Below are 12,613 nucleotides of genomic sequence, written 5' to 3' on the forward strand. Positions count from 1 at the left end.
ACTAGTTATATGAATTTTAATATATAATCTATTTAAACAATGGACTTGAATGAATTTGTTACTCCCATTCCAGACGTTGTGAAGAGTTCACCTGGAGTTAGGAATTTTGTTTATACTGTCCCTACCACTGTAGTCGTTATCTTTATCAAGATAGAAAATAATACCATCAGTTTGTCAAACAGACACATATAAACACACTATGTCTGCCAGGATACGAGATACGAGTCTGATCCTGAATTAATTTCATTATGAAGTTAAGATAAAGATGCAAATTAATTCTGGACTAGGTTGAAAGAAATCTGAAAGCACTACAATGGGAATTACTATGGAGTATATCATACAGAAATTAATCTCACTCGTGTGTATATTCTTATATGAGTTGCAAAATATACAAAGTCAAAGATGGTGACTGTCATGTCACTCACCAAATTGAGAGAAAAAAAAAAAATTCCATTCCATGAATCTGAACGCTGCACAAAACAGCATGTTCAGATCACTTTAACCCAAGTTTAAGTAAGTGAATCGTTGATTTCTATTTAATCTAATGTGTGACGACGTGTAATAGCGCTAAGCAAGATGGCGGCTGCCTGGCAACAGCCCACGGGCTGCGTCCACCATCTCGCGTATTACATAGAAATCGATTGCTGTGAAACACTCAAGCACAGCACCCCCCTGCAGTGCAGACAGGACACAGAGGAACAAACACAGAAAATCCGGAAAGTTCCACAGCAAACCTTGGCTGCATTCGCTGCTTTTCACTTTGAAAACTAAGCAACATATATTTTATATAAATAATAAATATTGTACACGGAAATTGATTTTTCACACAAAATATAATTATTAAAAATGCGGTTTTCACATTTTTCAGAGATCTCATACCCCTAAATGTTATATACTGCATTTCAATGAGACCTGATAATGACACATGAAGACAAAGACTCTTAGAACTCTTACCATTATTGTCCCCCCTGTTTGTGTCCGTAAAGGTCTCAACACCTTCCGCTGTACCATGAAGTTGGGCAGAAACACCAGAGGTGGGATTTCTGTGATTGTTGCAACCACTGCAGACCACTGAGGTGAAAAACAAGAAATATGTATAATTCATTATAAGGCAAACTGTATAAAAACTATGTGCAGACTGAGAAACACCAGAAGGAAATAAAGAAGAAAAAATTAATAGATGTTTATCACAGTTTGCATGTAGATTATAAAATGAGCGTATTCGGGAATGATATAAAAGTTGCAATAAGCTGAGGTTTCAACTCTTACATAAACACACGACAACACTAAGTAAATTCACTGTGGATAACGAGGAACCTTCTGTAAGCCCCCAAAGACTGAGGTTCTGTATACAGTAGATGAGACAAAGACAACATATTACAGTTGCCCACAGGATTGTCATCTTGGCCCAGTGGTCAAACTCACAAGCTTTGTCACATGTGACAGTCTATATCTGACATGTAATATTTCTGAACATATCTTATTGATTTTCCTGTCTGACAGGGAAGTGAACCAAGGATCCTCCATTCACAAGGCTGTCTCTCTAACCTGAAAACCTGTTGCTGTGAAAAACAAGTAGGAAAATGAATTGCCAGCAGACGCCTTACACATTTAACTTTACTACATGCTATATCAGTCAGAAATGTCCACAGCAGCTCTCATTTGACACATTACTTTGTGTATTTTGTAGTTTATGTTGTTGAATAAAATCTGAGGCACTGCAAAAGTAAGAACTAAAATAAATCTTAATTAACTTATGGCTATTTTAGTAATTAAAATCATGGCTCCATGTTTGAGCAATACAGGGCCAAGTACATGCAGGTTAAATAGTCACATACGAGGTCTGTCCAAAAAGTATCGAACCTTTTCATTTTTTGCAAAAACCATATGGATTTGAATCACGTGTGATTGCATCAGCCAAGCTTGAACCTTCGTGCGCATGCGTAAGTCTTTTCACGCCTGTCGGTTGCGTCATTCGCCTGTGAGCAGGCTTTGTGTGAGCAGTGGTCCACCCCTCTCGTCGGATTTTTATTGTGAATAAATGTCTGAACGATTTGGAGCTTTGCTGCATCAAATTTTTCTAGAAACTGTGAGAGACCTCGAGCTGGACACCATTTGGAAAATTTAGATGGCTTTCAGCGACGATTTTATGGGGATTACACAGATTAAGGAGTGCTCCAGCCGGTTTAAAAACCGCCCACAGCTGCTGAGAGCGCGCCGCGCTCCGAGCGTCGATCGACAGGCTCAAACCCCACTGAAACAACAAGATCATTTCCAATGTGAAGGCTTTGTTGATCCGGGACGTCGTCTGACTTTCACAAAAAAGGCAGAAGGCGTGGACATCAGCACTTTTTTGGCACATTCTACTGTTAAAGGAGTTTTTTTTTAATGGAAAGAGAAGCGGAGGATTGCACCACCGTGCCGCTCATGGCGCGGGACAAAACCACCTCCATGTTGGTCTCACAGGACAGCTTTCAGGTGGCTTTCAGACGGCTTCCGGTTGCTTTTCAGTCGTGTGAGTATCTGAGAAATTGTGCATGAGCTGGACATGCCCCAACATGTCCTGTGAGGCTTCATCACGGCGTTGCTTTGCGCCATGCGGCTCCACCGTGATGCGCGGAATTCCTCCACTCCTCTTTCCATGACAAAAACTCCTGTAACAGTGGAGTGGCGGCGGCAGCAACCGAGACTGGCGGCGGTAACATCTGAGGCCGCCTACGGCTACATTCCTGGCTGATGGCGGCTACATCCGTGGCTAGGGGCGGCTGTGAACGAGGTTAGCAACGGGGAGGGTTGGTGCGCGGCGACCGGACCTGTGGTGGTGGAGATTACGGGTGAGAATTGTTTTTTGCAATTAACAGTGGCCATACTAAGCCACGATAGTTAACATGGCACCACCCAAGAAAACGGAGAAACTTGAGGAAAATATAGAGGAGATAAAGACCTCAATAAAGCAGATATTAAAAGACATGTCTAATTTAGACAAGCTGACGGTGGAGATTAAAGAACTCCAAAAATTGGTTAAAGAGAAGGACAAGATCATTAAGAAAACTTGAACAACATGTAGATGAACTTGAACAATTTACTAGAAAAGATGATGTTATAATATCTGGACTAGAAACAAGGCATCGGACATATGTAAGGGTGGTGGATTCTGGTGGAACCAGTGGGGAGAATGCACCACCTGAAGAACGACAATCATTGGAACAGCAAGTTACAAACTTTTTATATCAAAAAGGTGTTGACATCCATCAAGACACGATATCAGACTGCTATACTGTTCCAACTAAAGATAGAAAAAATAAACTGTCTAACATTGTTATACGATTTACAAGCAGAAAATAAAAAATGAATTATTAAGACAGGCAAAGAATTTAAAAGGAACGAGTGTCTACATAAATGAGCATCTAACAAAAAAAATGCAGATATTGCTAGGGAAGCAAGACTATTAAAAAAACAGAAGCACATTGTTGCTACATGGGTCTGGAATTGTAGGGTGTGGATTAGAGTAAAAGAAGGAACAAACGGTATACAAATAAAAAACATGGAGGACCTTACAAAATACAGACCTGAATAGACAATCAAATATGACGTCTGTTGGTAATTGGACCAACAAAAAAAATCTGATAAAACATGGAAACAGATGATAAAATATATGACAGACACGAATATTGATGAAAGTATATTTGACTTAAAACGATTGGTTGTGAGTATTATACGGTAGAACAGCTAAATAGTGAAAAAATTGCAGAAGATACCCTGTCACTCATACAAATAAACAGTCAAAGCTTGTATTGTAAAATGTCACAAATAAAAGATTATTTAAATCAGTTTAAAAATAGATTTAGTATTGTTGCAATCACTGAATCTAGGCTTAATGATGATCTCATGGCTGATGTTCAAATGGAGGGATATGAGCTGTATTTTGTGAACAGAAGAGATAAAAGGGGCGGTGGTGTTGCTCTGTACATAAAGGCAGATCTGATATGTACAATTGTAGAAGAAATGACAACTGTGGATGACGTCATAGAAATTGTAACAGTGGAACTTGCACATGAAACATCTAAGAATATTCTAATCAGTTGTGTATACAGAGCACCAGACACTTGTGTTGTGAAATTTACAGATAGAATAATAGAGTTATTCCATCAAATTAAAAACAAAACACTTTTTGTATGTGGAGACTTTAACATTACCATAGAAAGCTCCAGTTGCCAAAGAATAAGTGATTTTGTGAATTCAATGTATAGTTTGGGGTTATTCCACTTGATAACAAAACCAACCAGAATTACATCGCAAAGTACAACGGTAATCGACAATATATTTACAAATAGAACAGATGAAATTATCAGGAATGGGATTTTGATGACAGATGTTAGCGATCATTTACCAGTTTTTTCAATATTTAAATATAAAAATAGGTACAAGAAAAAAACTGTTATAAACTTTAAAAGAGATAAGTCAGTAAAAGCCTTAGAGGCATTAAAATATGATCTTAAAAAATCAAAATTGGGAAGAAGTTTATGTCAGTGATGTTAATGTAGCATATAACTCATTTATGAAAATATTGATGAAATCATAATAAAAACTGTAAATTAATAGAAATTAGTAAGAAAAGAGTAAATAAACCATGGCTGACAAAGGGAATAAAAAATGCTTGTGCAAAGAAAAACTATTTATACAGGTGCTTTTTAAAAATGCAAACAAAGGAAACAGAACACAGATACAAAAAAAATATAAAAATAAACTATTGACAATAATTAGGAAATAAAAAAAAAGATTATTATAGTGAACAATTAAATAAGAGTAAAGATCATATGAGGGCAACATGGGGAATTATAAAAAGTGTGATTGAAAGTGATGGAGTGAAAGCAACTTTTCCAAATTACTTTGTCAAAGAAAATAAAGACATATATGACAAAAGAAGTGGCAAATGGGTTTAATGATTATTTTTCAAATGTAAATTCAAATTCATTCATTTATATAGCGCCAATTCACGACAATATCGTCTCAAGGCACTTCACAACATAAAAACAGTTAAAAATTTAAAACACAATAAAAACAACCATAAGAAAAAACAGCAGTAAAAAAGTACAAGATTAAAAACACATCATAACACTAATGATAAAACAGGGAAAATAAATGAGTCTTTAAACGTGATTTAAAAGTCTCCACAGTGTCCGACTGCCGAATGTGTGCCGGCAGATCGTTCCACAGAGCTGGGGCACGATAGGAGAAAGCTCTGTGACCGGCAGACTTCTTATTCACCCTGGGAACACACAGAAGTCCTGCACCCTGAGAACGCAGGGCCCGAGCTGGTACATAGGGGCTTATCAAGTCAGCCAGATAGGGAGGTGCAAGTCCATGAACAATTTTATAAACTAAAATCAATACTTTAAAATCCGATCTTGCAGAAACAGGAAGCCAGTGCAGGGACGCCAAGATTGGCGTAATGTGGTCAAACTTTCTGCTCCGTGTCAAACGTCTGGCAGCAGCATTCTGAACCAACTGAAGACCCCTGATCCTGGACTGCGGTAAGCCAGAGAATAGAGCATTACAATAGTCCAATCTAGAAGAGACAAACGCATGAATCAAAGTCTCAGCATCAGCCATAGACAGAATAGGATGAATCCTCGCTATATTTCGCAAATGAAAAAAGGCAGTCCTTGTAATGTCTCTAATGTGGAGATCAAAGGACAATGCAGGATCAAAAATTACTCCCAGGTTCCTCACTTTATCCGTATGATGTATAACACACGGACCTAAGCTAAATGCTAGCTGATCAAATTGATGCCGATATCTCGCTGGACCAAAAACCATAACCTCAGTCTTATCAGAATTTAAAAGTAGGAAGTTACTAGACATCCAACTTCTTACTGATGCAAGACAATCCTCCAAGGACTTTATGTGAGTAAGATTACCAGCAGTTATTGGCATATACAATTGAATGTCAGCATAGCAATGAAAGGGAATCCCAAAATGCCGCAATATATTCCCGAGGGGTGCTACATAAAGAGAAAAAAGCAAGGGGCCCAAATCGGATCCCTGAGGAACCCCAAACTTCATGTCTCTATGATCGGAGGAGGTTCCATTACACAATACACAGTAGGAACAATTAGACAGGTATGACTTCAACCATGCAAGAGCAGTTCCAGTAATCCCAAAGTGATTCTCCAGCCTACTGAGTAGAATATGGTAATCCACAGTGTCAAATGCAGCACTAAGATCCAGCAGCACCAGGACCGTAGTGATATCCGAGTCCATTGCTCGCAAAAGGTCATTCACTACTTTAGTAAGTGCTGTCTCTGTGGAGTGAAATCTTCTAAAAGCAGACTGCAGTGGCTCAAAAAGATTATTCTCAGTGAGATAGTCCACAAGCTGTCGCGAGACCACTTTTTCCAGGATTTTAGAACAAAATGACAGATTTGATATCGGTCTATAATTCTTCAATACACTAGGGTCGAGACTAGATTTTTTAAGTAATGGTTTGATCACTGCAGACTTAAAACACCTAGGAACAGATCCAGAAGTCAATGAGAGATTTACAATTTCCAGCACAGTTGGTCCAAGAATGGGCCACAAGTCCTTAAACAATTTCGTTGGTATAGGATCAATTAAACAGGTTGCGCTTTTAGTAGACGTCACGAGCTTCGTCAGTGCGCCTAACGAGATACCGTCAAAATCTGTAAATGTAGGATCAAGTCTGGTGGGAAATAAACCAATAGTAGAAGATACATTACATACACTTGTAAATACGGTCAATAGTATTTTCCTGGACGATGTGGGAAAAAGATGAAATAAGAAATATTGTAAAAAACTGCGTAAGCAAAAGATCAACTGACCATGAAGATTTAGACATGATGACTGTAAAAAGTATAATAGAAACTATTATTGAACCATTCACTTATATGCAATCTGTCTCTGTCAACAGGGATTTTTCCAGATGAAATGAAAATTGCCAAGGTAGTCCCATTATATAAAAATGGAGACAAACATAATTTCTCTAATTACAGGCCAGTATCATTGCTTCCACAGTTTTCTAAAATTATGGAAAAAGTTTTTGTGACAAGGTTGGATAAATTCATTGAGAAACATCATATTTTAAATAATGCTCAGTATGGATTCACAACAAAACATTCGACAGCTATGGCAATTATGGAATTAATAGAGAAAATATCAACAACAATAGAAAATAAGGATTATTTTGTAAGTATTTTTATTGACTTGAAAAAGGCTTTTGATGTTATTGACCACTCAAGATTGCTTCACAAGTTACAACAATATGGAATAAGAGGTATTGCACATCAGTGGGTAAAAAGCTACTTAGAAAACAGAAAACAGTTTGTTCAGATAAATAATACCAAATCAGAATTGTGTAATATTACTTATGGAGTACCACAAGGATCGGTACTTGGACCCAAACTGTATATCAATGATTTTGTGAATGTATCTAATGTGCTTGGTAGCATTTTATTTGCTGATGATACAACGCTGTTTTACTCTGGATCAGATATACAGGAAATAGCACAAGTGATAAATACAGAATTGGAAAAGGTTAAACATTGGTCTGATATAAACAGACTGTCACTAAATATTAATAAGACAAATTTCATATTGTTTAATGACAGAGCAAAAAAAAAAAAAACTTGTCATTACAAATAGATGGAATGGATATACAAAGGGTAAAAGAAACGAACTTTTTAGGAGTCATGATTGATGAAGATCTTACATGGAAGTCGCACATAAATTACATAAAAGGAAAAATAGCGAAAGCCATTGCTGTTTTGCATAAAGTAAAATATTCATTAAATAGTTATGGTTTATTAACATTGTACAATTCATTGATTTTCCCATATTTAACTTATTGTGTAGAAATCTGGGGATCAACATATACAACTTATATACAACCTTTGTTTATTCTGCAGAAAAGGGCTTTAAGGGTGATTAGCAACAGTGGTTTTAGAGATCCATCTAATCCATTGTTCATTAAGTATAGGGTACTTAAATTTCGTGATTTGGTCGATTTGAAAATATTACAAACAATGTACCAAGCTAATAAAAATGCTTTACCAACAAACATTCAAAATATGTTTGAGAAAAGAGTAAGTAGTTATAAATTGAAAGGAATAGAAGTCTTTAGAAAACCAAGCTTTAGAACCAAAGTAAAGGAATGAAGTATTGCAGTAAATGGTGTAAAATTATGGAATAATCTCAACAAAGAAATTAAAGAATTAAGGTCGCTTAAATTATTTAAAAAACGTATTAAACTAGATGTATTAAGTAAGTACGAAACTATGAAATAAGTCAGTGGGCTGTAAGGAAGTCAAAAAGGTAATTTGTTAATAATGTTTAAAATGTTTTAAGTTTAAAAATGTAACCTGTCAGAGATGTAATCTATTAAATAATGGTCATAATTATGAAATACGTCAGTGGTATGTGACAAGTTAAAGAAATACAATCTGTTAAATAATGTTGCTGGATATTGAAAAGATTGTATTGTAAAAAAGGGCAGAAAATATAAGACTTGTTCTTCGCTCTGCTCCTTTTCATTCTGGTAATTGAGATGCTTTATTTCTGCTTTTCTGTTTTTTTTTTTTTAATGAATGAAATAAATATTGAAGAAAGAAAGAAAGAAAGTGCCGTTCATTTCTAAACTGGACGCTGTCTTGATCCGATATGTCGTCTGACTAGCACAGGAATTGCGGAAGACGTGGACATCAGCACTTTTTCTGCACATTGAGACAGACGTGCGGAGGAATTCCGCGTGTCGCAGCGGAGCCCCATGGTGCAAAGCAACGCCGTGATGAAGCCTCACAGGACATGATGGGGCATGTCCAGCTCATGCACAATTTCTGGGATACTAACACGACTGAAAAGCAACCGGAAGCTGTCTGAAAGCCACCTGAAAGCCGTCCTGTGAGATCAACACGGAGGTGGTTTTGTGCCATGCCATGAGCGGCACGGTGGCGCAATCCTCCGCTTCTCTTTCTATGAAAAAAACTCCTGTAACAGTAGAATGTGCCGAAAAAGTGCTGATGTCCACACCTTCTGCCTTTTTTTGTGAAAGTCAGACGACATCCCGGATCAACAAAGCCTTCACGTTGGAAATGATCTGGTTGTTTCAGTGGGGTTTGAGCCTGTCGATCGGTGCTCGGAGCGCGCCGCGCGTCCGCACATCTTTCATTAATAAAATCTCCTTTAACAGTGGAATGTCCGGATAAACTGCTGATCCCGACCTCTTCTGAAAGTTCTCTGTTCTCTCACGATGTCCTGGGTCAACAGAGGCTTAAATTTGGAAGCTTTCAGCTCGAAACAGGCAGATAGCCGCGGCTCAGGGCACGTTGCGACGTCCCGCTCCGTGGGCAGTCCTTAAAACCACAGCAACAGTCCATAATCTCTCATCAGCCGTTAAAATTTTCACAGAAAACCAGCTGAATTTCTCGAATGGTGTTCACTTCGATGTGCCTCACAGTTTCTGAAAAAATTTTGATCAAGCAAAGCGTCAGTCTCTCAGGAAGTTCTCAGACAAAGAGATTCTGATGCGAGGGGTAGACTACTCCTCACTCAAAGCCAGCCCACAGGTGAATGACGTAACCGACAGGCATGAAAAAACTCACGCATGCACACGAGGGTTCAAGGTTGTCTGATGTAATTGCACGTGATTCAAATCCATATAGTTTTTGAAAAAAATAAAAAGGTACGTTAGTTTTATCACAGACCTCGTATGTATCCACAGTGAAAGTTTAGTGAGAATCTGTGAAGTAGTTTTGACATAATTCTTCAAAGCCTATATAAAGTGCAACTTGATCCAGAATCCGGATCACCTCCAAAATTTAATGGAGTCTTCCATGGCCTATTATGTATATGTGTTGAAAATTTCATCAAAATCCATGCAGGAGTTTTGATGTAATCCTGCTAACAGTAATCCTTCAAAGCCTATATAAAGTGAAACTTGATCCAGAATCTGAATCCGGATCCACATCACCTCCAAAATTTAATGGAGTCTTCCATGGGCTAATATCTATCTGTGGTGAAAATTTCGTCAAAATCACTGCAGTAGTTTTGACGTAACCCTGCAAAAAAAAAAAAAAAAAAACAGACAGACAAATAAATAAACACAATGATTTCATTACGTCCTTGGCAGATGTAATAACTTTAAAAAAGAGGAAGAATTAACCCCTCACATTCGATCAGCACTTTTTGCTGACTGCACACAAGATTTTTTTTTTTAATTGTTGTTTTTGGCCTTTGAGCTTTTCGCACAGACTTTATCCCAAATAACCATCCTGATGCAACTCCAGGAAACATGGGGGAAAGATGCTCACAGCTCATGGTGTTCCCAAGTGTTCTCCCAGCAAATAAATAATCACAACCTTCTTTGCTTTACTTCTGAAGGCTGCCATTATCAGGTGAGCTCAGAGAGATGGAGTAAAATTTCAGGCATGGCAGCCAGGCCTATGTAATGGATGGAAGAAACCTTGAACATAGTCTTTGATCATGACAGATGCTTTGTTATCAGCTTCCTTTTCTTGTATAAAACCCAACTTTGAAAGTGTCAGAGTTACAGCCTCCTGTGAACGCTTACAGTCACAGCCACTAAAGTAATACAACCTGTGACTATATGGAATGATCATAAACAACTGAATCATTCCCAAAATCAATGAGAAATAACTCCTCCCCACCCAAACTGAAAAAAAGAAAAAAAAAAGTTCAAATTCTACCAAAGAACAATAGATTGAACTAACAGCGCAGTCAAAGAGGTGGCAATGTCTGAAAATGTTATGACATAATTAATTTGAAGGATATTCAATTCCCCTCTGAGATAATACACATTATTATCACTTACTGAGGCGTTGCTGGGCCGGAAGCATAGATTTACATTCATGCTAACTGTCCATACCTGCCCACAGTAGCAGGAGGGTATGGGATAGCGGGTGGGTATTGGGATACCCTCCCGCTGTGCATAAAGTGATGACGTCATAGCATGCGCAACCTAAGAACTGTCAGTAGACGATAACATGAAAAGGCGAGAAGTGTGTATTGGTCCCAATATGGATATTCCGGATGATTTTATCATGGATAGTCCGATAATGAACAGCAGCCAAAGTAGCCAGCTTGATGAGGATGCCCTGGCAAATTTGGAGAGCAGCGCGCGCCAGCCGACACGACAAAAGTTAAAGTGAGCCAACTTTTTATGTATGGGTTTGCAGGGTGTCGTGCGTTTTGAAATGACATTAAATGTTGTTAATGTGATTACATTTTGTGATAATAATGCAAATAACATGCAGTTGGCATGCGGTATGCATTTTCTGAGTCCCTCCGTCCATGCCCAGTTGCCCGCAATGACAGATATTTGCCCTCGTCTAACTCGGGCGAATATCGGTCATTTTGGGCGACCGGGCATGGACGTCGGGCCTCAAAAATGCATACCGCCCTCCAAAAGCATGTTATTGTATTATTATGATATGGCTGCAATGCTACACGCACACTGATACCTGATTTCCAGTCTGATATTTTCCCATATCAGACCGGTTACCATGACCATCAGTCCGCAACGCGTATCACATTTGTTACAATCCAGAAAGCTAAAAACATGATTACAAAAATCAAGTCGCACATGAAAATAAATATCTAAACAGGATCGGAAAAAACACAATTTCAATTTAATATATTGAACTTACAGAGCGCCAAATCACGACAGCGTCGCCTCAAGGCGCTTCACAGAAACAACAAATTAAACCAAAAGATCAAAGAGCGTAATTAAATGATTAAAAGTATAATAAAAAAGTAAAAAAAAGTAAAAAGAAAAAAAAAGCATAGTAAAACAATATGTTAATCATATAAAATTGAAAACAAATGAGTCTTCAATCACGACTTGCCTGACTGAAGTCCGACTGCCTCACTAACGCAGGGAGAGCATTCCACAGGATCGGGGCTCGATAAGAGAAGGTTCTATTTTATATAACAGATTGAAAGCTTACCAGCGAACGACTGGACCATCTGTTATCAAGTTATTCATGGAGGTAAAGTGAATAGGTCTGACTACGAGCCCAAAACCATCTGCAGCTTTCATATTCGGGTGATACTGTATATTTGCGTGTTTATATATCCTAACCATATAATAAACAAATTATTAACCTCGCTAATGCTCGGCCCGTACTTGCACCTCGGTGTGGTGTCATATTTTCCTGTACAGACCTTGCACTCAGTTAATATTCCTTTTAATATTTTAATTACTTTTCCATGATTGCCTATCATTATATCTTGTGTTACAATTTGAGAAAGAAAATGTTGAGATAAAAAGAAATTGTCAAGTCCTGTATGAATTGAATTACACTAGTACAGTATCAAATGTGAACACACTGTTTTAATAATTACTTATTAATTTAATTTAAAATCCTGATGGATCACTCATGCAATATTGAAATACATGAGAAAAATTTCATCTGCGATTCCCCTGGTTCAGATCCTCTGACACAAAACTTACACACAGCTCTGAAAATGGCAGAAAATTCAAATGATAGCTTCTCAATCAAACTTTAGATGCTTGATAAAGGATATTTTTTGTAATTTATGATGTATTAAGGCCATGTGTATGCAATGAACATATTAA

General features: G+C 37.7%; 1 protein-coding gene across 1 annotated transcript in view; it reads right to left on the reverse strand.

The window, feature by feature from the left end:
- Nucleotides 1–12,613, reverse strand: part of hdac11 (histone deacetylase 11) — a 193,110-nt gene that overhangs the window by 128,347 nt on the left and 52,150 nt on the right. Inside the window, exon 5 of the mRNA XM_034167370.1 lies at nucleotides 955–1,071. Within this exon, the coding sequence (XP_034023261.1) occupies nucleotides 955–1,071 (117 nt within the window). The remainder of the gene's footprint in view (nucleotides 1–954; nucleotides 1,072–12,613) is intronic.

Source organism: Thalassophryne amazonica, chromosome 3 (assembly GCF_902500255.1).
Source record: "Thalassophryne amazonica chromosome 3, fThaAma1.1, whole genome shotgun sequence".
In the NCBI taxonomy this organism is placed as follows: Eukaryota; Metazoa; Chordata; class Actinopteri; order Batrachoidiformes; family Batrachoididae; genus Thalassophryne; species Thalassophryne amazonica.